Genomic DNA, 27,613 nt, shown 5'->3' on the forward strand with positions numbered 1-27,613 from the left:
CATAAAATGCTAAAACTCTCTAGTGCATAAAGAAATGTTCTTGATGACATCTTCTTCCAAAGTTACTGAAAAATGCCATTATCTACTTCACCATATTAGGGTTTTGCTATAGTAACTGATTAGGAGTAAAAACTGTGTTAAGAAATTATGCACTTTTTTAATTTTAGTCTTCACAGAAAAAGCTTTACTACAGCTTTGTACTAGAATAGCAGAAATCCCAGATTTAAGATTTCATTATTTTATCATCTTCCTCTGACATTTCCTATCATGGCCACAGTATTACTGAAATTACACCTGCAACAGAGTGACTCTGAAGAGAAAGTTTTGATGGTGATGGATAACTTGCAGGTGTGAAGTTTCCTTCACAGATAAACACAGTTCCTTCACAGGCAAACACAAACTCTGGTGGCCTAAGATTTTACTTAGTGTTTGGGAAGAATGGGTTTTTTACATGCTCTGTAGCTTTGTCAGGAATCATTTTTCCTGCAGCACACAGCAATAACGTTCAACAGCTGAGGCAGTGGCTTCTGTATTGATAGGCAGCCTTTGTCTACTTTGTCTATATAGCACCCAAAAGTGCTATATACTTATTCCACTTCAAAGGTAGATTAACATGTTGCTCCAGAAGGCTCCTCCTTCACAACAATGTTTAAATCCAGACCGTTTATAGAAAAGTGCATAAAGCACAAAAGATCTACAAAATTGCAATATATATGAACGTACGATAATATTCAGTGAAGAAAAAAAGGATGAAAAGCATACATGCAGTTATTTCTAACCTCTAGTACTACTTATGATTAAAAAAACCCGAACAAAACAAATCACTGGAATTTCCATACTCCTAGACCAATCATGTGAGGTAAATTCTATGGTTTAATTAGGAAGGCATAAATAATCATTATTTACCGGTATACAAATTTTATTCAATGATAAACATTTAATGATAATTAACAATATGAGAGCAGTGCAAAACAGATGACTTTGTGAGTTGGTGGTTGGTTTTTTTTTTGAACTGTAAAAGTTATAATATCATGATGATTTAAGTATTGAATCATTTCTGCAGAAGACATTTCATATTACATAATGGTCTCTTCATTTGTACAATCTTCCCTGCAAATGAGATTAAGGGCGTATAAAATGCCATAAAATACTAGGTATTCTGAGAAATCCTATCACTCACTCACAACTTCAAAACAAATGCAGTGAGCATTTTTGTCTTCCCAAGACTACTACTGAGTTCCATGACCGGTACACTAAACTGACCCATGTGCCTGCAGGCACAAAATATTAGGTCTTCTCTAGGAAGAACCCCAAGACTTCATATCAGTTGACAGCTGCTTCATGTTCTGCAGAAGCTAAATAAAGTTGTAAATGAAAAAGAAAGAAAATCATAGCAACGTAGTGTTTTATTTAACACAATATTATCTGTGATAATAGAATTTAGTGATTGCTTCTTTCCCAGGATTCCAACGTCATGTTTAGTGTATGACTTACAGAGAAACCTGAAGTGGGCAGCTTTGGGGTCTAATTCTGCAAGGCACTGTAGAAAAATTGCTCTTCAAACACAGTCCTTGAGCATGGGAAGCTGATTTGTGTGGGTGGGTGTTCGACCGTGCAACACAACCAATGTCCCAATTCAGTAGGGACCAATCAAGTAGTTGAAGTCCTCCAGCCAACACAGTGCTGCTTAGATGACTGGGTTTAGATCCGTACCTGTAAGTCTGGATGAGTAAAGCTGTTTATTATGAATGTGTTCTTATAATTTGCACAGGCCCAAACTGAGAACCCACTAACTTCTGTCCTTCCTTAAATACATTTTACAGTGAATGCAGTTGTTAGGATGTGGGAGTGAGGAATTGTGGAGACGCTGCTGAGCGAGAGCTGGGCAGGTGTTCTTGCAGTGATGGGAAAAAAGCCTTGAGAACAGTAAAGAATGTCCTTGTACGGTAATGTGAAGACAACAATACAGATACCAAGCCAGCAAAATAGATAACAAAATAACAAAACAAATAATAATGACTAATTGGCCTGGGCGCATGAACACTTCTATGTAGCCAATTGTATTTCTCACAACGGCGTGTGGACAGGCTCCACAACCTATCTGTGTAGAGAGCACAGCGCGTAATCAAAAGAGAGAAACTATATATGCTGTAAAAACAAAACATTAAATGTCTTCGCTTCATCACTCGGCAGAGTCCGTGCCCTTGGTTGCCGCATAAGGATATCTCAGCAGTGTGCCTGCCTGTGGATGTTTTTCTAAATACAGTTTTTGATGGTAGCATAGATTTGAGTCATTCTTTCTCTACTTTTCTAGTCACAGCCACTCGTTCCCCAGTGCTGTATTTGTCAAAAAGGCAAGAAAACGGATGAAACTTTGGGAACTACAAACCAAATATAACTTTGCAAAAGACTTTTAGCAAGATCTCATTCCACCATTTCTATATAGTACCAAAAAAATGATATATATTTTACTTTTACTGTAGTCTGTTCAAGATGATGTCTCCTTTAAATTTCTGAACTGCATCATTCCTGTGTAGTCTGTTCAAGACGATGTCTCCTTTAAATTTCTGAACTGCATCAAAGTTTTTATTGTTTTAAGTAGTGGATAACCTTTTGTGTAGTGCAGACAATTTGAGAAAGTACAAACTGAGTAATACATCAGTCAAGCATTTGACAAAATAGTCACGGAGGAAAAATCCCCAAAACCAGAAAGGCACGAGGGAGAGACAGAGAAACACTTCAGGAAAACACAGCTCGTGCTAAATTTCTTGCACTGCTTAGACATGCTGCTGCCAAATCAGAAGTTAGCAGGTAACTTGTGAATTCTATTATAAAAAATAAAATAATTTATTTCCATAGCAAGGAACACGAAATCCTAAGGCAAATATGCATAGCACAAGATTTGCACAGTAGTTTAAAAGACTGAAAGTGTCTGTCTATTTTTTTGTTAACCCATTCAAATGTGCTGCATGGGTGCTGCATGCTCATCAACCAGAAGATACATGTTTTCTGGCGGGCTGCACAAATGACTTGAATGTGTAAACTACCTGGTCAGAGAGCATGTAGATGTTGAGCTCTAAGTAGGCCAAGCAGCACAAATATACGTACGTTCTTAGCAAAAATGCCTCTTAACACCCAGCAGCCAGCTAGCAGTAAACTAGGAAAAGGGCAGGACAAAACAAGAAACAGGAAGGAACTCCTCCTTAGAAAACCACGGCCAGAGAGGACACCTCTGCTATTGATTCTGCAGCCTTAGTAGCCTTTTAACAATTTAATATGTAACAAAATCCTCACTAAGCAGTTGCTACTGGATCTCAAGGATGTAATAACGTCCAGAAAATACAGAAAAAGCACCAATTATTTATGAATGTCCCCAGAAAGCATAAATCAAGTTCCATGCCAAAGTGAAAAGAGTGGAAGGAAAGCAACACGCAACAGATTTCTTGTTCGGATATTCAAAGATTGGAAAGAGAAGATAGTCTTAAAGAGCAGCTTCTCTTCTGGTTATTTGTTTATATAGTTGAAGATATACTTCCATAAACGCACACAAACTCATATGTACAAGCCTTACTAATTTTGTAGATATACCCAGTCTGAAGCACCTAACTACAAGTAGTTTAGACAATGAACAACAAAAGAGGTAACTGAGCATGCTATCCAAATTCATATGGTTAATTAAGTTCCGAATAGCACATAAATCAGCATGCAAATCTATTCACAGATCAAGTCTCAGGTAACCTGGACCAACTAAGATTTCTATATGACACACAACATAGTGCATAACTTTAGTCCTACTCTGGAAAGTGGTTTTACTTCCAGCCACAGAAATATCGGACTGAATCTCAACAGAAGAGAAGGCAGAATCTGTGGGGTTTTTTTTTGCTTTAGCAGTTTTATCGATTTAGATGATTACGTGTTGGAAGCAAGCATTCATACCTACTGTGATAAACCTATAATCAAAATTTTGGATATCTACATTTAGCCAACAAGCTTGCCCTGACTCCACATACACAATAATTTTACTGATCACAGAAACATATGCAAGCACTCAAACTACATGGCAATCATAGAACAAAGCTGGAGTATTTGGAGTGAAATAAGAATAAAACCCCAGCACCTAATGGTCTTGATGTGATTAAATTACTTTTGTATCAATTATATTAAAAGGTATTATTATAACAATATTTCTGCAACTCTATAAAATGCTACGTAAGAACCACAATATAGGTTAACTGAACATTGTAAAACCTCTTGTTTTACAGATAAAAAAAACCATTCCTTTGAATTTATTGCAATAATGAACAGGTGAAAAAATCTGCAATAAACACTACAGAAATGCAATTTTTATAGAATGCTGTCCTGCTTCAGAACTAATACAATACTTAAACAGTCTATTTCTTGAGCTGAATCACATTCCACTTTCAGTAACCAGCACAAAAGTCTTTTATCAAGATCAATGTTAGTCTATTCTCTTACTAACAGGTAACTCAATAAAACTGTCATGACAAGATAAAACAACATCTCCCACATGCTAAGAATATAGCAACTCAAAATATTGAATGCTGACCAAATGTGACTGCGTTAAATGCACAATGCTGCTTTGGGTACTCCACACCACATTAACTGCCAGAGGAACTGGAAATATTCAAGTTCACCTAATTATAACAAAGCCATCACTTTCAGCTTTTAAAATCATAATTATTAAAATAATTCTATAGCACAGAACTTAAGGAAGTTCAATGGTCAGTGGTATCCTTTGCAGTTAAGAGTTGCAGAGGCATACTATTAATTTTTCTCTTTCTTGAAGAAAGATTACAGTTACAGAGCACATTTTGGTTACTTGTTTTTAGTTCCATTAAATCTCAAGATATGCATTATTGCCTGTAATAAACGTGTTGTCATATACAAGGGAACTATCTTCAGTTGTATTTATGTTAAGAGAAGAACCACTTTATAGCAGAGTTAACCCAATTTGTTACTTTTTTTTTTTCCCCTGAAGGTGAACTAAGAGAAAACACTATTTTGCAGGACAGAATACAGTGGAGATTTGGAAGAAAGAAAGAATACATTTTCCTCCTATTTCTTGGGCCCCTTCCCATTCATCACTTTTTAATGACTACATTAATGAAATACTTTCATTATTGTGTGATACTGACAGTTCACAAGAAAGTGGCTGACTTCAGTGACAAATAGTACTCAAACTCTAGCACATGTTTTATAGAAAAAGACAAACATCTCATTTCAGACCCACATTACTCCCATTTCCCTTTTTTGTTCTCTTACATAAAAATAATTCCACATACAAACGACTGTGCAATAACATTCTATACTGGAAAAGACCCCATTTCAATGTTGCTACTTTCAGTAGCCATCTTTTGGGTATTCCTTATGCAGCAACGTTCTAAAAGAATAAAAGGAATGGCTGAGTCCTCTATCACTAGGTTAGCAAAACAGGAATAAATCTTCTGGTAAGGGAAAAAGTTCTCAACATTCACATTTCTGACGCATAGCTGTCTTCCTGCATTAGCATTTTCTACTTTCCTTATCACATGATCCAACTTCCAAGCAGTGCATGAATGAATGCAGGATCACATTAACTGAAGGTGAAGCAAAGGTGCAACTGTCACTGAATATAAAGCCTTTAAGCAATGCTGAAGGGGGTCAAATGATATACAGAGGCTCAAGAAATGTCTGGTCTCACAGAGCACCGAAGGAAATTAAGACAACTACAGGCTATCTTGTGAAAGTTTTCATGTTTCAATTCTGTCATCAGAGGTGACTCTGGGGCATATGGGTGTTTATCAAAGGCTGCAGTTGTTGTGCTCCAGAAGCTTTGGTAGATCTTGTCATTTACAGAAGTCAGAAGTTTCTGGCACCAGACTACAGCAAAGTGAAGTATTCCTGACCAACTCTTCCTAATCAGTCAGGGGCACAGAAGTGGCTAAAAGACACCTAATTCTTACAGGGACTATAAGGTGCGATTTTTCCTGTGCGTCAGATAATGATCAAACATTTTGCAGTTCAAACTACCATTCACAGAAAGCTTAAGCAGGCAAAAATGTAGTATAAGGATATCAACTTTACAGAGTTTTAGTAATTCACTTTCATCCATTCAGATAATTTGGAAATTGGTCACTTAGTCTACTTCCTTTCAAAACAATGTCTACAGTGACATCTAGAGCTGGGATATTGCAGTTAGCTTAATAGGCTCTGAACCCAAACCCTGTAGTTATATTTCTGCACTGATTTTGCCAAAATGAAACACTGCCTGTTGGTTTACACTACTTTAGACTGATTTGAAGAGAGTCAAGCCTGCTTAGGTTAAAACTCCCAATTATTTACATTACAGTACCTTGGGGTAGACTAGTTCCAAAAATATCCATAGAAATAGCACAAAATTCATGGGATCAAAATTCTATATACATAAACTGTTCTTAAACATTCTATTTCTCCTCCCAAGCTTGCTTGTATTAGACACATTTTCACAATAATAAATGCTTAAGACTGCAAAAAGTAGATAACACTACCAATATCGTAGCATTTAACCATGCACATCTCTCTGAAACCTTAGTTTGTCATTATGCTTTTAAAACGATACTATTAATCTACATATTCCAGTTTAATTTATACACACATTTTCCTAACACAAAGAAAAAGCAAGCAGATTTCATATGAATATTCAAAAAACTAGAAATTAAACTGACTTTCAAAGTAAGTTGCAATCAAATGTATATGTAATCTGTGAATAAAAACCTCCTAAATGTTCTTTATTAATTGAATTAGAGATGGACTTTAATCTTACATGGCACAGTAAGAGTAAACACACGCTCAGCAAATACAGCTTCCTTTTCCACAGCTCTCCCTTCCTCTAAATTACAGAAATCAAAACTCAGTAGTTTGCATTATTGTGGTAAAGGAAAAAAAAATAAAATTAAAACTGCTTACCTTCACATCCCTGTGAATTATATTATTATCATGACAGTAACGTAGAGCTTCCAATATCTGTCTCATGTAATGACTGAAAAAACAAAGACATCGTACATGACAAAACTGCAGGAAAAATTGCTATATACATATAACAAACAAGTTTTAAGACTCTAATTATATAAAACCAATCAACCAACTTAATCTTAAATAGTCAGACTTCAGTAGAATGGAGCTTGTGTTTATAATAATGAATAATAAACTCTAAAGTTTGAGGATTATTCTGATTGAAGCCAAGGAAAATTAGAAAAATCTGCATTTTCCATTTTGTAAATGTTCCAAAATGTTCAATAATTCTGTTTCATATGACAAAAAAGTCAGGACCCTTCAGTTTTTTTCACAACAAAACATGGAAAGGAAAAACTGTGAGTATCAGTGCCTGATTTATCTAGAAAGGGACAGAACCAAGATCTTGCCTACCTTAATGCAGACTGAAGACTAACTTCTTTCTCCCATGTCCAGAGGATCCCCTAATAGATTGCTAACCATACTAGAAAGCCAAGAAAGCCAAGAGCACCCTGTGCTGCATCAGGCAGAGCATTACTAGTGGGCTAAGGGAGGCAATCCTTGTCCTCTGGAGGTTCCAGCTGGTTACAGGGAAACGTTGTCCAGCAACATAATTATGCACTGCATCAAGTTGCCCATGAAGGCTGTGAAATCTCTACCCTTGTATATTTTCTAGACTTCACTGGACAAAGCCTTTAGCTTTGCTGAACCTGCAGGAGGTTGAAATAGAGACCTCATGATGTCTCTTCCAACCTGGCTTCTATGATGCTAAAAAAATCTACACAGTTGAGAAAAGCAAGGACTCTCATGGGCTTTGAGCTCAATTATCATGCCACTATGACAACAGGTTTTGTTATCCTTCTGCAATTATTCTATATAGAATCTTTGATTTTAATTTACCTTGTAAGTGAAAAGTTGTAGTGACCATAAATAAAGTGATACATAAAAAAGGAAAAAAAAAAAAAAGACTCTATCTAGCAAGACCAATAAATCTCACACCTGTCAGGGAAGTCACCTAACACCATCGTATAAAAGATCCATAAAAAGCAGAGACAGAGAATTAAGTATTGGATGTGAAATACTTTTTTATTCCATAATTCTATCCAAATATACAACTAGTAAATGACAAAATGCTCCAAATTCTACTTTTATTATGCTAATTATTGTAATAAACATCCAGACTGTGGAAACAGGATTACTCCAACTTTTAGCTAACAGATTGTATCACAGTATATTCCATTCTTTTCCATTTATCCTGTGGGATTAATTAAAATTTTAATACATACCTGGCTACAGCCTCGCTGTACACAAATCCAGCATCTGCTCTCTTCACAATTTCAAAACACAGATCTGCTCCATCCATACTGCAGGTAAGAAGAAGAAAAAATGTTTAAGACAGATAACTACAATCAATTGCATAAAAAATGCTTCAAAAATCTATTTACTCCGCTTACGCAAATCACATAAAATACTCTGTATACATGTACAATGCACTATTAACTAAAATAGTATTTAATAGGCAATCTAGTAGAATATGGCTTGCCACAGGTTAACCTTTTCATGCCCCTCAGGTCAGGTAACGATTCTGATACTTGATACTTTGTTCCTTTTCTTCCTAATTGTTTGTAGTCTTTCTGATAACCTAACTTCCCACAACAAGTAGCATAACACTTTTAGATGCATGTATATTTATAGTCCTTAAGCTAAAATTAGACTACTATTTCTCTAAAACCAAAGCAACTTGGTGTGGCATAATTCCCCTCCTTTTCTTTCTCCTCTAAGTAACTTAAGGCAGATTTATACCTAAAAAACACTCATTGCTTGGCAAGGCAAGGAGAGAGTAGAATACTTAACAGGAACAATAAAAATCACATATTATAACTCATGTTTAACAAGGCACTAGCAAAATATTGATTGTAACATGCCATTTTCAGCCATCACATCTCTTTTTCCTCTCCACCAAAGACTCATGGAGGGGAGGTGAAAAGAAGCAGGATTTGCAAGGTATCTAGAAAGCCAACATTATCAGGGCCATTTTGGTAAGCTATCCAGAATAGCCACTTTTGCTTTTTTACACACCAGCAGTGCAAAAACTTCTGCTTTGGGCATCACAAACAATGTGCAGAAGCTTTAATACCCAAATAAATCCAAAAGGTATCCCCATGCAAAATATACTACCATGCGGACAGAGTACTGACATGTGCAAGAGAGCCTGGTGACCAAAAGAAACACACATTCATTTAAGTAGGTGGAAAAAAAAAAAATCCTTGCCAGTTATTTAAGCATCTGGTACCATCTTCAGATTTAACAAGCCCCACAAATCGGAAAAACCCTATTGCCAAACCATGACTGCTCATCATTGCATCAATATATGCCTCCGAACGCTTTTTTCCCAGTTTTTCCCCAATTTCATACATCTAGTCCCTATACATAGCTAAATATCACTCAGACAGAGAATATACCGTGCTGCACTATACATAATACTGTACAGAAGCAACGGGGTCAAGTTCAATGAGAACAGCATAAATCTGGATTTAGCTAGCTCACTGGAAAAAAACCCTCATGTCAATCTCCCTTTCAACGCTTCCTCCCAACAATTTTTTTCAGCTAGATGGGAAACAAAATTGAAACCTGAGCAACACCAACCACCGTAGAACATAAAAAATGTATCATTAACTACCAAAAATTAGGAGGTGTCATTCTCATGAAGCAGCAGAACCCTCTAGAAGACTAATTTCACTCTGACTTGTTATAAACCAGATGAATGCAGATCCAGAGACATTCAAGATTTTTAGCAGTACAATAGCTGCTGAGACACTGAGCCAAGTGACATTCCTTTACACTAACTTTTCTATTAAACAAAGTGTTTATAATCAAAATGGTCTTTAACATGTATTTCTACCTCCCACTTATACATACCAGCATTTTAAATTTAAATTTTGTAACAGTAAGTGGCAGTTTGAATTTTTTTTCAAATATTTTTCAATTAGCTTAAATTACGTTGATACTATAAATGGCTACAGAATGTGAGCAGTAATGTTTGAAAGTTTTATTCCACTAAGATGAACTCTGTTGATCTCAAAAGCACAAACACACGGCAGGTGTATTTTAATCTCTGACGTCAATTGACGACTTTTTCAAGGCAAAAATCTCATTTTAAGAGTAGATTTTCTTTGTGTATAAATAGGGCTGGTATGACTCCAATGATGTTGTAATTTATATGAAAATCTTATGAGACTTATCTAGCTGAGGCTGCAAAAGCAAGAGTCAGCCTCAGTTATAAGAAACCCCAGAAAATTCATTGCATTAATACTCTATAAACTCAGCAATATCACAACCACTTTGAATATGAATTTGCAGAAACTGAAAGGCTTGCTTATGTGATGCCAAACCGTTAAAGTTTTGAGATACGGATGAAATAAAAGTTCAGGAATTCTCAAGGTTTTGTAAGGACTAACAGCATTAGACATGTGAAAACCATAAAAATAAAAAATAGTAAGTTAAAACCCACTAAACACACAGAGATATACACGTTGAAGACACAGGTGGAAGATGCAGAAAAAGTTGGTAAAATTACAGCACACACATAATCTTAGAATCATCCGATACCAGTAGAGGGCACTCACGAAACCTACATAAACCGAGTGGGCCAGTTTACCGTGTCTGCGCCGAAAGTGCCAGCTAAAAGGAATTAACCAACACCACCACATCCAAATTGTTTTGGGTATCAATACGAACTATGTCCCTCAGTTTCTCATATTCTACTTTTTATTTTTCCATATTTTTAGCAGAACTGTCCCTGGACCTCAGCTCTTTGGACAAATGTTTCTTACCATAGCTCTGATCAGTGCTACTCTGCATCTTGATAATCTTTCTACTATTCTACACAAAGCTATGATAATTCGCAAACTGCCCATAAATTTTACTCCTGAGTCATATTCGATGCAGAAATCTGTTCTCAGGCTCCCTGTCACGCTGAAGAATAGACAGTATATTCCAGAAGAGATCTACGTTTTAACACTGGGGTATGACAGCTTTGAATTTCCAGATGACCTAATAAGATTTATTAATTTATTGATGAACAATCAGAAAGTTTGAGAAGCAATGCTTTAGGGAGTTGAATGATTACTTATAAAGAAGAAAAAAAAAAGGGCTTAGCACATTGGTCATAACCAAGTTTACTGAGTTTTATACCATATATGCTAAAGGCCTGTGCATAATGGCATTTTTTCCTTCAGCTGGACAGTTTTCATATACTTGCCATCTTCAATTACTACAAGTAAACTGCCATAAATTAACTTGAAAAATACAGTATTTAATTTTTCTTGATGCCCTATATAGTAATCTTTGAAAATTAGGACAAAAAGTACAGAAACTCTTATTTCCTATGTATTGTCCATGCATCCAGGGTTTAGCTCATTCCAGATAATTAAATGAGTGTCTGTATAGAGGTGTTTCAGTACTTTCAATTGAGACATTTTTAGAACTTTACTGGCTGCCAATAGATGAATTTCAGAGCTTTTCATAAACTAACTCGTTCCATTTAGATAAAAACAATGGACAAGCTTCATTCAGTAATACTTAATTCCTAAATCACTGTGTAGATGATGATCGTAGGAGGAGTAATTAATTCTAAACAGGTGTGCTTGGAAACAATTTTCTACTGGTGTTTTCCCAGCAATGGTCCAACCTGATTATTAAATAGCACATATGCATCCTTAAAAAGCACTGGTCTTGGTGGTAACATAAAGGTAGTACTGTACCTAACCTGAAATGTTTAATCCATACTTTAGTTTAAAACCTCCATATGTCAGCCAGTATCACGAGCTCATACAAAAACACTCACTTTATACTAATGCTGTATGAATTACTTCATGCTTATACAAACTTTTGAAAATACAAGTATATGCACCATCATTTTATATTTTCTACCAGTTAGTTTTGCTTAAATGAGAGTCTTCTGAAGCTCTGCTAAAATAACGCAACGTAGCAACTTGCAATAATTAGTTATAATAAATGCTGAAATTTCAATGCATTAATATCTCAATGCTCTGAATTCTCAGTTGCCCTGCCAAATTTTACTACTTATTATGAAAGAGCCAAAATTTCATCCAAGATAAAAAGCCTGATTTCTAAGTCTGGCCTTGACAACAGAAAACTCCCAAAGATTGCTCTTTAAGCATTAAAACAAATGAAGTCTGGTTTCCTATTATATTAATTTCTGTCCACCAAATCAATGAAATCAACCAATATTACACATATGTAACAGGAGAAGCTCCTATCTCTTTCCTCAAACATAAATTGGCTTTAAATTCTCTATCACTTCCACTGACTATAATCAATCAATAGGTTATCAACAGGTTATTGGGGACAAAAGAGAGGCAGCACACCCAGACCAGGTACCTGCCAAAACTTTGTATCCAAAAGTAACAAGGCTAGGAAGTACTGACTATGCATAACACATTGAAAAAAGAAAAAAGAATCCCCAATACAAACACAATTTAAACATGTGTTTTATCAAGTTAAAAAAAAATAATATGTCTTTATGTCAGTTAGTTTGATATCAGCGTATTTAATATTTGGTGTAATTTGGTTGACTTAAGGCATTTAAAATTAGAGTTAGTTACTTTAGGCTCCCTTTCAGTCCACAGGAAAAAAGGGCACGTACAGAGATGCCTCAGATTTAGAGTGTAATTTTTAAACATCTGAAGTTAGGACAGACAGAATCTCTAATTTAATGGCTTCTCTAAGTGTATTGTAAGCTTTTCAAAATGAATTTAAAAGTTTTTCCTTTCATTGGGTATTTTGAAAATCTGTCCCAAACTTTAAACCTAGAAGCATCTGAAACTATTTTATTTCAGTAATCATAGCAAGACTTGTTTCAGTATGAAAAATACAGATTATAGTTTCTCTTGATTTTACTTTTAAAAGTTAACATTTAGACTTTTTAAAAATCCTAGTTAATGCATTATGCAAGTACGAAAGAACAGAAGTAGAGTAAAGCCATATAAAATATCAAGGACTAGAGGTGAGACTGCATTTAAAAATAAAATTGTAACTGGAATTCTAACGTGATTAAGTACAATAATGAAAAAAAGGTTTCACTCCATAAACTAAGAAGATGTGCTATTTCACAGTACTGTCACAAAGCAGAATAAATAGATAGCATTCATTTTTTATCTTCTTTTTTTCTTAACAGTTCAACAAAGCCACATGATTGAATGTAGTCATTTAAACACTCATCACCTTATGCTTAACATAAACCTAAGTAACTGCAAACATTTTAAAGTTCTACTTTTATGAATTTGAGATTTTAAAACTAAAGCATTTTACATGTTAGCTAGGTTAAATGGTAAAGTTATATCTAGAAAACTATATACAGCTATAACTATATATATAGATAACTATACAACCTAACTGGTGAATCTAAGTAAGATCAGTTCTTCTAATGTCCCAAGAGATAAATCTCTCTTAGAACCACTAAGAAAAGCAAAAGCACCTCTGTATAGTAATGAGACAATATTGTGCAATTCACTCACTACTCATGCATCTGAACTCTTCAGCATGAAAGGTAAGTACTCAGTCCACATACTTTGATTATACTGAGGATGAACTCCACATAATGTACTCTAAAATGTGGTTTTCAGGCACTTCAAATGGAATATTTGCTTTGTTTTAGAAATATTGCAAGTAACTGACCCTTCTCCAACTATTCTTATTGATAAAGATGAGTGGCCATTAGAAAAAAAAAGTAACAACCAATAGACTGTAAAAGCAAGAGTGATAGTTATGCACCAAACAGAAAATAGCAGTCTATGTAAATCCAGTGTTCTTCCCCCCTCCCCATTCGTAAGCTACCAAGCAAACATCAAGTGATAGGGACAGACAGATCTGTCTAGAATAGCACATTATTGAACAAATATAAAAGAAACCAGATCACACCCTATTTCATAAATGGAATTTTTAAATAGCAGGAGAGTTTTGCATATTATTTTGTTCTTTGCAAGGCATGGACTTAAAAACAGATTGCTTTCATCTGTTTTGACACTGTAAAATATGTCTGTTTGATGAACTTCTGTTGACTACATGCTTGTTTTAGGTAAAAGGTCACAGTTCACTCAAGACTAATGATGGATCACTTGATATACAGCTGTCAGTAAATAACACTACAGAATGGGAAAGAAAATTGTGATTGTATGATAAAGCCTAGAGCTGACCCTGGTCTCTCTAGAGCCTCTCAGGGATCTCTTCCATCAGTGGAAAGAGTCCAATACCCTTCTGGTGAGCAGTTGGGGTGTGCATGGGTGAAACCACTTGGCTCATACTTTTCAAATAATAATTTTACTTTAAGAATAAGACTTTCTGGGACAGGTTCTGCTTCTTATTCTACACATGCACTTCACCTGTTACAGCCAACTGCTTCTATGCAGTTTATTACAGCAGTACCTGATGGCTAGCAGCAACATACCGATAACAGGACATGATCACCCCATTCTAAAGAATGCTATGAATAGTGGTTAAAAACATAGCTAATTTTTTGGTGTTAAACTTCATTGCTAGTCTTCATGTTCATCACTGCTGTTATGAATTGTGACTTGATTTTTTTGCTGTTTATTATCAGGAAAGTTCTCAAAATTGGGCACAGATTGTACTTTTTCTTGAGTGGTACCATCTCTTGTTATCAGATATATGCTGCATTTGCTTATTTAACTTGTACTTTTTTGTAACAATAGATTTGGCAAGAACTCAGGGTCACTTTAGCAGCTGCTCCATGTAGCTAAAAGCTTATGAAATAGTAGTGGGCCTATGTATCATTTATGTGTAACTGATGGCACAAAGCTTTAGATTTGGTTACTGCATGCATTTCATGTGCTGGACCTCAATTAATTTTCATGCAAAGCATCTGCCAAGTTCATAAAGAGCCCATCACCAGCTGGGTTTGTATCTCCTCTGCAGATGTGTGTTGTCTTCCCCCTTTCTGTTATTTCAGAATAACTAGACTCTAATAAAATATATTTTATCACTGTAGAGAGAACTTAGTTGCAAAGCAGTTGTCTGTTATAAGGATAGCATGATGAACAGAAAGCAGTATGAGGGAAAGTAAGTTACCTACCAATACATAGATGCTTTTCTACTAACTATGAGTTCCTTATTATGGTGACATGAATAAATACATAGATGCTTTTCTACTATGAGTTCCTTATTATGGTGACATGAATAGTATGGTTACATAGACATGTATGCCACTCAGACAATGCAGTCTTACTCCACAGCATACATCAGTCTTCCATTGAGTCACTTTACCAAAGTATCCCCTTCAGCACAATACATTGTGCCAACAACTCTCCCACTCCCTGCTACATTTTGAGCACAGGTGTTCCTACTGTCTCATTTTCTATCTCCGTTTGTCACAAAAGACTGATGTCTTGCAGCATACAAGGGAGACAAGGACATAAGAGATGGTAAAGCATTATTATCCTTAAAATAATTTAGCCTCATGTTTCCTTTTTTCATGTGGCCTGAAGTCAGGTACAGTATTTGTGTAGTAATCCTAATTCTTCAGACTTACTTTTTATGTATACAAACATAAATGATAATGGGCTTGACATTAAAAAATAATTACTGCTTTTGTATCATATTTCTGAGCTACTGGCATGATAAAAATAGAAGGAAAACCTTTTTTCCATTTCAGAATCTTATTAATTATCACAGCATGTCTCCCCAAGGTGTACATAATTATTTCACAATAGGATAATTAGAGTCCCTTGGTCCATGCTTTGGGATTTACAAAATAAAAAACGGTCACTAAGTCAGTATTGAATCAAAACTTACAGAAGGGAAATCATAAAACACTTATTTTACACAATCATAAGTTTATAAACTCACACACAAAAAAAAGCAGAAGACTTTTAAACAACAATCTTCAGATTTACATCTCTTTTTGTTTATTCTGTTACCATATAACTTTTTCTCTACCTCAATGGTAAAATTAACATGTGAGAACTCTTTTTTAAGCCTGTAAATCAAATATTTGGCTAGCAGACATGCCATTTTGACCAAGCACACTGGTATGGTGTGGCTTACTCCAACATAAGCAGGCCACATGCATCAGAAAAAATAATAAAGGAAGATCAGAGAAATTAAAGACGTATAAACACATATGCCCAGACACACAAGGAATGCATATATGGGGAACATAAAAACACAACCTGTTAGGTACAGAGAAGACAAAGAAGATCAAATAAGGAAGATGCACAAATTCGCATTCTGCATATCTGTTTTTGTCCTTCCCAGTTAGCTAATACCTAACTCAAGGACTAATAATTTTCCTTTAAAGAAGGAATATGGCCCTTTAGGGGCTGCCCTCCCTCTTGTTTCTTGTTTTGAACTAAAAATACCTATACACTGTTCAGTCTTCCATATGCCAATAGTAACTAAACTTTTACATTCAAGCATCCAAAACATATCTTTTAGACAAATACCTCTTTTCATATGATATGAACAGGTATATCAATTTACAGGAATACTTAAATACTCCACTAAGCTTTAATTTCTTACCTAATAAAAGAAAATCAGTGCTAAAGAAACAAAAGTATGGAAAAAACCCAACAACCCACATAACTTCAAAAGTGGAATAAAATACCCAAAGATGATGACTGTCAGCAGATTTTTAACTCGTTCTCATGTACACTATTAGGGACACAGTAGCCACCAATGAACAGCATGTCTACCCTTAGAAAGTACGCTATAAAGAATCAGCCTGACATTAGCCACTTAGTCCGTGTGACAACTTTTTTAACTTGGGACAACTGATACTGGTCAGAAATAAATATTTTCATAGCACTCAAGACTTTTGAGCTACAAAACAAGCAGGTGGAAGCAGACATTGTTTTAGGACTTTATTTAGCAAATGACAACAAAGAAAAGTAAAATCAAAGATTGAAACTTACAACTCAAAGACCATATAAAGCATTCCATCTGAGCTGTATGTCTCCAAGAGTTCAACAATGTGAGGATGCTTCAGCATGTGACAAATACTGGCTTCCCTCTTCAGATCTGTGGAAGACAATAAAGTAGTGTATTAGCTATATAAGCAGGCTGTTGAATAATAAAAAAAATAAATTTGAAAACAATTAGACCACAATGTTTGGAAACACATACACATCTGAAATTTCTAATAAATTCTTTAATCAGATCCACTGTGACTCTCTCAAAGCTTGAGAGATTCTGTTCTTAACCAAACAATACGTTTACCCTTTCTGATCACAGATCAATCCTTCTGCTGGTATAGAAATGCAAAAATCCCCATCAGACTGAATTAAATTTTTCTTCTTTGTTGAAACTATTTGGTATTTTTAACATTTAATCATCTTAAACTTTTTTTTCTTTCAAGTTACCACTAGTATTCTATAAAAATAGCAAAATCCTGAATAATTTGAGAACGGAGGGAAATACCAGTCTGTATTCTGAAGCAGGAAAAATAGCAAAATCCTGAATAAAACAGAGGGAAATACCAGTCTGTATTCTGAAGCAGACGTTTTACTTTTCTATTCTCTTTCCAGATAGTTGTTCATTGTTCAAGAATGACCTACATATGCATTTATATGAAAATATAAATACAATTTCTTGGTTTGAGAATGCTTACCATATTGTTGTGCTACACTTGAAAGTTAAAATGCACTGTTTTCACATGTGCCTTATTACATTTCTAACATGTAATAACATTCAAAAATATAAGCAACAAGTTGAACATTCTTTCATGTGAAACATTTAAGAGGTTACTCAGATTTATGCTAGACTTCTGATCTTTTAGCCATCTATAAATTCAGAAGAAATGCTCAGAATGTGGAAATGACTGAATTTTAATCCAAGAAAAAAGTGCAAATTTTCTTACTAGAACTTTCATATTACACTTGCATTACGCGTTTTCTTCCCTCACATCCTTGCAAATATAATCTAAAAGCAAAATAAGCAAAGCACCCCTTAGTAAGCATTCTGTAATGCCACCTTAGGACATGCAAACAGAGCAGCAAAGAGAAGAAAATAACTGTCTCACTGATGCAGAATAAATTTAGATAAATAAAATTAATGTAAAATATGTCCTTTATACAGAGTTTCTAACAGGTAAGAAAACAGCAGTAAGTCTTTCACTATTGAAAATACTCTCATATCAGTATATACGCTACCTTCATACAAAGGAACTTCTAAACCCATATTGTAACGTTCCCTTCCATCACACTTAGGCATTGATGAAACACTAAATGATTACCACCTCTTTTCTAGGTAGTGAGGTTCTCCTTCTCTTTCAATTGACGTATACATCCAGTCTTTACTAAATAGGACCACAGGTAAGCCTACTGATGGATAGCATAAAAGAACAGAAAACTATGTGATTCTGTGAATGACTACGATCTCCAGAAAATATAGCACTTTTATTTTGTCTCTTGCCGTATAATGACTTCAATGCTACTACACTTCACCGTGGTATCTGATACCTATTTTATATGGAAAGCAAAGTGAAAATGCAATAGGAAACCACAGAAAAGTTCTGCCTTATATATGGGTAAAAACTGTGTTCAAAATAGTTTATTTTGGCCACTTTATTAATTTCTTATGGGCTTTGTTTATATTTTGAAGGGAAGTAGAACTGTAAGGAAGAAACCATATGCTGTCATTTACCTCGTTCCTTTGTCCAATATTGCATGAGTGAAACAATTGCTCACAGCCTGAGCATCAGCAGCAGAGGAAGGAGAAACAGAAAGTGGGGAAAAAAATCTCCAAACAGGAAAACAAATGAACAGAAGTCACAGAACAAGGTTTTGTATGACTAAGGTGTCTTGGGGGCAAAAGTGGAACAAAGTCCTACTTTAAAAATAGCAGGGACTTGTTTAACAGTAGACCACTTAAGGAAGAAAATTGGTACAAAGAGACAGGCGAGTACACACCACCTTGATTCAACAAAGCCACGGGGCAGAAAAGAGATGATAGATTCTGAAGCCCATTTGGACTGCAGCCCAAATGTCAAAATATGTCATGTTTAAGACTAGTAAAAATGAAAGGAGGAGGAGGAGAAAACACAGAAATGGGACATATATTTCATTGTTTACACTTCAAAAAAATGACATCATCATCTACTCAATCCTCTATCAAATGTTTTTACCAGACTGAATTAAATTTCATCTCCATGTGTTCCTCAAGAGGTAACTAAAATCCCAAGTGCCTACAGGTACTGTTCCAGTTATGAATGCAACATAAAACCAAGCACATGTTGGGCAGCAAGCATGTGACTGAAGATTTCCTAAGAAAAATCGCGTTATTATCTTGTGAGCCGCTATATTATCTGTAAGTTATCATATGGAACATAACATCATATGAGCTATCTGCTACCTCCTGTTAAATTTTCTAAAACTTTGCTATTTTAGCCATGTCATTTAATAATAAAAAGCTGCATACATCCTATATCAAAATAAGTCTTTCCTATTCCAAACACCTAAAAGAACTTCAGGACCACTCTAGAATCTGCTGGTGGAGTAAGTTGGCTTCAAGCAGCAAGACGTGACATGTACAATTTAATAATGGTTATGTATCATGTTTATAACAGCCTCCTTCACTAGTAAACAAAATTTAGAATATACTTGAAGTCCTTTTTAGACAATTCACCTATCAATCTTTTTCTTCCTGACATAGCTGAAGAAATGACTTTTCACTCCATTCTTTAAGACTTCTCTGTCAGAACTTCTTTCAAAATTAAACATTAATGACAATAGCGATAGTAAATAGAACAGAAAGGTTTAAAAGCACAAGCTTAAAAAGTTTCTCTGCCAGCTGCATGAAAGGTGTTGGTATTAACTACAAATAGGGAGAAAGATGTGGTGTTTCATTTAACTTGCTTAGTATACATTCTGATTCATCATAATTTGGAAAGCATTTAAAAACTGTCATTTTACATTATTGTTACCAATAAGTGCTCCGGACTTGCAGTCTGTTTACAAATCTCTGAGGGTTGTTTTTAGCAACTGGAGGCAAGTTCAAGTTTCCATTATATACATGGCTTATTATTTAGAGAGAGTCACTGAAGTTGTTAAAATGGCATGAAAGTTCAGACTTCTAAGATGGAAAAGGGAACTCCCAGCGATAATTACCAGATAGAGAAAATGCAGCCTTGTGTTTGGATAACGACCCTGAAAAATTAATTGCTGGAAGCACTAAAAAGATAACTGTTCTAAATAATTGTGAAGAAAGATATGTCAGTCTTTGATAGAAAATATAAAACGTGAGCACCACTTAAAATTCCCATGGGTGCTAACTACCTAAGAGCCAACGCATCTCTGACAATTCTGGCAAACACCTAATTTCCTTTCTAAATCTGATACCCAACGTTTTAAAACATCTCCAACATACTGAACATATTTTGAAAGTAAGCTCATGGTATCCTACAGCATGGAAGAATTAGATGCTCTCTAACAGCCTGGATTACAGCACCATGATAACATCTTAAAAGTGACAAGCACAGACTGTAGCAGCCACATCTTTTTTTGGGGAAGTATGGTATCAAGTTTCTTAGCAAGATGGAAGACATTCGTCATTTTTAAACATACAGCATTCTGTTTTTTCAGGCTCAGCCCTTTAAAGGATTAGTTCTCCAGCCACAGCTTGGATATGACAGTATTTTGAAAGAAGTATCTATATCAGTAGTAAACTTGCTTAAAATGATTCTATATATTTTGTGTAGTGGGAACATGATTATATACAATTTAAATAAATGTGGTAGTACCAAGTTTTAAAGGGAAATCAATACGCTTTTTTCATTTGGTTGTGTCATTCTCACCTACCATCCTTTGGTGTACATCATGAAGCAAGTTGCTGACCATTCCAGCTGGAATTCTTCCAGATACAACTAAACTGAATGGTGTGCTTCAGAAATGTGCCTGATGCACTCCACTCTTGAACAGGCCACAAGGCCACATGAGCTCTACTTCAAAATAGCACCCTGAAGTATGCATGTGTAAGGCAGACACTGAGACCTCAGCACCAACTGTTTCACTCTACAAATACATTGTTTTTGTCTTGTGGATTAGCTTGTCTAGCTGCTAAACCCCCACCCAAGCCCTTTCTCACCCTCTGCTCTCAGCAGTGCAGGGGTTAGAAAATGCGAAGAACGGGAACAAAAAAGCTCATGGGTTGAGATAAAGGCAGGGAGATTTCTTACCAGTTACTATTGTGCGCAAAATAGTCTTAATTGACAAAGTTAATTTATTGCCAGCTAAAATAAATATTTAGTTATTGATTTGGGTAGAGGGAATCAAAAAGATAAGCATTAAACCAACACATTTCTTCTCCCCTTTTCCAGGCTCAGCTTCACTCTAGACTCCTCTACCCTCCAACCCCGAGCGGTGCAGGGGTAGTGGGTCATGTTCAGCACACAGAGGTTCCTCTTTGCTGCTCCTTCCTTCTCACACCTTTCTGCTGCTCCATCATGGGTCTTCTACAAGGCTGCAGGTGATATCTGCTCTGCCACGGTGAACCTCCTCCTCCTTCTTCCCTGATCTTGGCGTTCTTTCCTTTTGTTCCACACTCCCTACGCCTCGGTCCAGCATTTCCTACCCTTCCTTAAATATATTATCACAGAAGCGCCACACACATGGCCGATGGGTTCAGCTTTGCTCTGTTAGAGCTGTCTGGAACCAGCTGCGTCCAGCACATGGCAGCCCCAAGCCTCTTCCCACAGAAGCCTTCCCTGCAGCCTCCCACTACCATAAACTTGCCACTTAGATTTAGTACAGGTCTGCTCCATTTTCTAGTAGCTAAGACTGGACTAGGCACCATATTTCAAGGGGCTCCAGAGGAAATGTCTACCTCCAAGCTGCGCATACCGCTATACACCTCTGCCGCAAGATAGCACGTAAGGAGCACAACACACACCTTGCCCAACAACAAACTCTAGTTTAACTAATCATACTGTACCTGAGCTCACACATCCAAAACCAGATGAATTTTCAGGGCAATACTAGCTTAAAAAGTTTCCCCGTCCCTTCTCTGTTTGCTCATTCTTGCTCCTCAGTGAAAATTACTTTTAGGCTTTATTATTCTAATAATATAGCAAGGAAGTCATAAAAGGCTCTCAGCATAGCCAATAAACTGCAACAGGAATGAGCAGCTGGAGGCTGGAACATCCTATACTGACATTGGCAATGAAACTTCTATCCTACAGAACCACAGTGCTGCTTCTGCCCTGAAGATGTTTTATTTTTTTCTTCCACAAGACAGTATTCCCCTTTCTCTTAATTAAAACCGCACTGCTTGCCTTACTGGGATATGTGACCGACTCCTCATCACACAGATACATCTGACCAGTTAATGACTCCTTGCCTCAACAAGCAGTAAAAGCTTTCCTGCCTCCCCTCCCACACGCTTTGGGGTGGCTAAAGCTCCGCGGTAGCCAAGCTGATTTAACTGCTGGCTGTTTCTCCCTTCATCCCACACACATTCTTGCCCTCTGTTTCACTGTGCAGCAGCCTGGAGCTCATCACACCACACACCAAACCATTTCAGTGTTAACTCAGTGAAAAAACATTCAGGTTTTTTCCCCACTAGCTCGGCATCACGCAGTCTTAGCGTGTGAAATGGCTCAGTGGGCAATCTCAAGTACAGAAGCTGGCTTAAAGGAAAGGAATGGAACATGGAAAGAGAAAGCAAGTAAGAAAGACTATGAAACCCAGCACTCAGAGCTGCTTAGGATGTTGCAAAACACAAGTACAAGCACACACCTTCCCCTGCAGAGTGTCTCCATCATCACCAAATCTTTTATTGTATAACAAATCTGTACCTTAACAAATATGTTTAAAACATATACTAAAAAGAAACAAATGGGTATAGCTTGTGAATGCCCTTGATAAAAACACCGTGGTAATCAACAATTACAATGGCAATATGAGATAATCCATCTCCTGGATTATCTCCTATCACATAAATATAAGCATGTTCATGGCTTTTTTGCAGAAGTTGAGTGTCTTAGGAGACTTAGAAGGCAATTTTGCTTCCTCAGCTCATAGTCCATCAACTATGAAGAACATTAGAGTGGGTATGAAAAAACATTTTCCTTTCCTTTTCTTTCACAACTTCTGATACATCCACCAGACTTGTCCATAGTCACATATCTGACAGACATGGTAAGTTGGTTGCATAGTTGTGTCCGTGAAAGCAAACCCTCCTTCCTTCTACTCATTTCCACATTTTTATTGCTTATTTATACAAATAAGCAATGCTTCATAAATAAGATGGTGTGTTTTGGGTAATGAATCAACTTGAACTAATAAAAATTTTTAAGAATATCTGAAAGAACCGCTGTTGCAGATAATTAAAATCAAATACTTTGATTTCATTTAATTAAATTATAATCCTTAGCAACTTTTTACAAAGCACGCACCACAAAGAAAGAAAATTAATCAAATCTAATCTTTCTCAAGCGGGAGCAAAGATTGGATAAGCCCATATCTCTTTAAGTTTTTGTACATTTTATGTCCTCTCAGTTTATATTCAACAGCAGATTCAGTGAGGTTGAGGAACACAGGAAGAAGAGGGAAAACACAGAAAAGTGAAACCAACACTTCCCAGACTATTTTTTTTTTTAGATGCACAATCTGCATTTCAAAACACTGTTAGTAGTTCTCCCTGCCGCGTAGTAGCGGTTTCAGAAGTGTTTCACACACTCAAGTAGGGACGTGATAATCAGAAATAGTGTTATAAACTCCATAAATTAATTTAAAAAGGAATAAGGAGGATTGTCTCTGTCACAAGTTTTTACTTCCAAACAGAAATGGAGTTGCTGCTTAAGACATCTGGGAACCTCCGCTGTAAAATCTGAAACACTTTCCTTTTCTCCTAATGTTGCTCCATTTTCAATAATTAATGAAAGGAAATTGAAAATAGTCATTGACTTCCAAGTAGTGATCAATCAAATTACAAAAGTGGGCTCACTACTGATAACCATATTATATTAAATCCCAAGCTCCCACCTGTTATGCAGCACTGCATAATAGTCTGAAACCCACACCTTCCCAATTACCATAGACCACATGCTGTTACACTACAAACCACAATTTTAAACACTTTGTGATATGATGAATTCTTTAACAGAGGGAATCAGAAGGGTATGTGCAGCAGCCGATCCGCTGTGAAACTTCTTTAAAAAAATAAAACAAAAAAATAGACAATTAGACACAAGGTGTGTATTTGTTTAAAAATGCTACACACTGGCTGAATGACTGAAGTCACAAAATGCTCAGCTGTAATGTCACAGTAGTCGTCTATTGAAATGACCGGAAGATCATAATTTCATAAGGTTACAGAGATTGGGGTTTTTTGTAGTGAAAACTGATATACACCTAAAACTGGCAGTCCCATTAAAAGTCACGATTGTTCCCTCTTCTGACAACTCTGTCTCCGTTCCTGCACCATCTCTCCCCTTCATGCTAGCGCAACTGCTTGTGCAACTGCACAATAAACAGAGTCAAGGAATTGATCAGACTCCAATCAATGTTTTTCGCCCTCCCCTTAGAGATATTTTTCAACCAGACTAGATCAGCCTAGTTCTGAGTATCTGCACAAACACTTATGAGCAAAATACAGCACAGCAATAGAAACAAGCGGCCAGATCACAGCAGCATTACTCATCTCAACAGCAGCACTAGCTTAAAATGTTTGACAATATGTCAAATCACAACTGTCTGTACCATTGCTGTCCTCCTCCCAAAGAAGTCAGAAAACTAAGAACACTAGGTTTCACAGTAGTATCAGGAAATGCTGAGTTGCAGTAGCTTTATATTTTCGTATACTTAACTGAAACTCAAAATTGAAAAATAAACTAATAAGTCAGGTCCTACTCCTCTTTCCTCTCTAATTTCCTATGTTTATGCACCCCTAAGTCACCATGCGCACCCACAGATTTGTCACTAGGTGGCAACACAGCTCCTCCTTTGATCTGGTACGTACTCGGCAACTGAATACAAAAGGAGGCTGCATTTATTTAGCCGCAGAGAACTTTACGTTTAGCCAGTTTCGTACCATTGATCTGATTAATGATGATTACACTTCAGACCTAAGAACAACAACGACGAAAAAGCATGCCACCTTAAAATAATTAAGGTACACCGAGTGCTAAGCTGTGGAAGACCACGCTCTCCCCTCCGCCTAACGAGCCATTCAGAGCTGATGATTACACCAGTAATCTACTACACTGCACACATCGATAATCATATTACACAACTAGAATACATTTAAACAGTTTGCTGCTGTGAGCCAGAAGCTCTTTGTTTAATCCACAAAAACTATAACAAAGCAGCGTTTATTGCTTTGAAGTCCAGCAAAAAAGCTTTAGAAAGCTAGAACTTGCAAGTAGTTCAGTTTACATCACTGGAATTTCTCTTCTTTAAAGATCAATCATGCAGGGTGGGTTGGTTTGTTTTGTTGTTTGTTTCAAGGGATTTATTTTGCTGCAGGGGTTGTATATGTGTATGTATGTGTGGTTTTATGTTTTCTCTTCAGCCTTTGGCCAGGGCAACAAAGGTAATATATCTCTCAGAATGTGCCAAGAGCATCATTAACAATGTTAAACTCTGATTGACAGAATTTTTTTACACTGAACTTTGACATCTCTAATATTTTAGCCAGAAGTTCACTTGGGCACATCAGGTTAACTAAAGGTTAGACTCTGCAGTCCTTTAAACTTTTAGCACTGATGTACTAAAAAGTAATGACGTTACATCAAGTAAGTGCCCTTGAAGACAACAGAACACTACCAAGAAAAAAATGTTACTTGATCCTGAAAAATTAATTTATTTCTGTTGCTGATCATTATAATATTTGCAGTTTTCTTTTTGTTTGAAATGCCTTTTCTTCTATGGCCTACCTTTTCCTGAATATAATGAGAGGGAAATTTACTTTCCGATATTAACAAAGAATCTCAATTTTACAGGAAATAGTCTGGAATTTGAAAGACACAAAGGAAATCTATTCTTAACACATTCAGCTAGTCTAGACAAACTGTCCCTAAACTGTCCTAGGTCTATTCTAGCAAGGGTTAAACAATCCATTACACTGCTGCTGTTCAACATTTACAGGCATAAACAGAGTGCCTGAAGTCACTCAGAGGAGGGAAATGGGTGCTTAAGATGCTTCTCATGCAGGCAAAATTTACTTGTTTGTTTGGTTTGATCAAAGTTTCTCTTGTCTTGAACTGCCTGGCTCTGCATAGCCAATATGAAACCAGCTGCTCAATAATGCCGGAAAGGAAACAGTTTATTTTGCCCATATCAAGTGTAGACAACCCAGGCAAAACCAGCATCTAAAATCAATCTACTCTGATGAAACGAATTCTACAATGTCACATAGCTCAGTGAGTGACAATGTTTAAGTTGTGGTAGCTGTGGCATGCAGCACAGGTTACTTTACAGTTTCTCCTCAGGTCAAACAGTGCATTATATGCTGCTGTACTGAGACAGCCCGAGTACCAAAAGCCCTCTACACAGCACACTAAACTCTAGGACAAACAGCATCTAGAGTAAAAAAAAACCAAAACTGTAAAGTAACTTGTGGAGTTGGTCCCCAAGCAATAGATAACAATCTGGCAGCTTTTAAGGATGATACCAATTCTGTCTAACTAGGAAATCCTGTAGCAGAGTGATGTCTGAATGCTGGAGAACCATTACCTTAACAAAATTTGTTTCCTGGTTCAGTGACAGAACAATGTCAGGAACCAGAAAACTCTTTCCAAGCAGTAGTAATTGAGGATGAAAAAAAAGTTAGTTTTGGTTTGCTCCACTTCTGCACGTGCTTTTCTTTGCAATTATTACCAAAAGTAATAGAATTTTATCTTTCTTTGTTAACTGACACATTATAAAGCTAGTTTTTTAAAACAGGTGCATATCTTAGTTCGGTAATAAAGAAAATTTAACAATTCAGAATTTGTTCTTTACTTCAGCACTTTCAACCAACAAAGTTTTAACTAGACTTGTTCTTACTTCCTCATGCTCATAAAATACTTTTAAATACTGTCTGTAAAGGTTGTAGTGCTTTAAAGAGCACATTTCCCCATTTCTGCTTGTACATGAAGTTGCAATACTCCTCCAAGTCACTGAAACCAGTGCCCTTAAAATACATTGCCTCTTTCTTTCCACAAAAATCAAATGTTATTGATAAAGCTGGTGTAACTGAGCTCAAACTTGTTTCTAGCAACATTCAGGTCACAGCTCTAGGAATAAAGTTTTAACTTCCTTAACTTGTATTGGGTTGTACAACAGGCTGGAAATACCGCAACATTTTACAAATAGTCACTTACGCTTTTCTCTGTAGAACAGCCAAAACTGACAGAGGTCCCATATCCCCATAAAGAACCTATCCAGTGTTGCCTATGAACTGATTTGAATCCTATAGCAATTAAAGGTTATCTGAGAAATATATACTTTCATAATATTCACACACTTCTCATGATATTTAAAGGACAATTCATCTTCACAATACAGACACAAAGAGTTTACTTCTTTAGTCTCCCTCAAATATTAAGAAAACAGTATTTCATTTCTACTCTTTATTATTTGGTGATGAAAAAGGAACAAAGAAATTCAGA

General features: G+C 36.2%; 1 protein-coding gene across 15 annotated transcripts in view; it reads right to left on the bottom strand.

Annotated features, from left to right (window-relative positions):
- CASK (calcium/calmodulin-dependent serine protein kinase (MAGUK family)) overlaps positions 1-27,613 on the bottom strand; it is a 186,898-nt gene that overhangs the window by 120,850 nt on the left and 38,435 nt on the right. For all 15 annotated transcript variants that reach the window (XM_014938109.1, XM_014938108.1, XM_014938104.1 and 12 more), the window contains exons 3-5: positions 16,941-17,046; positions 8,277-8,354; positions 6,946-7,018 (exon numbers count right to left, since the gene is read on the bottom strand). In XM_014938109.1, the coding sequence (XP_014793595.1) occupies positions 6,946-7,018; positions 8,277-8,354; positions 16,941-17,046 (257 nt within the window). The remainder of the gene's footprint in view (positions 1-6,945; positions 7,019-8,276; positions 8,355-16,940; positions 17,047-27,613) is intronic.

This window comes from Calidris pugnax, unplaced genomic scaffold (assembly GCF_001431845.1).
Source record: "Calidris pugnax isolate Ruff unplaced genomic scaffold, ASM143184v1 scaffold25, whole genome shotgun sequence".
Taxonomy (NCBI): Eukaryota; Metazoa; Chordata; class Aves; order Charadriiformes; family Scolopacidae; genus Calidris; species Calidris pugnax.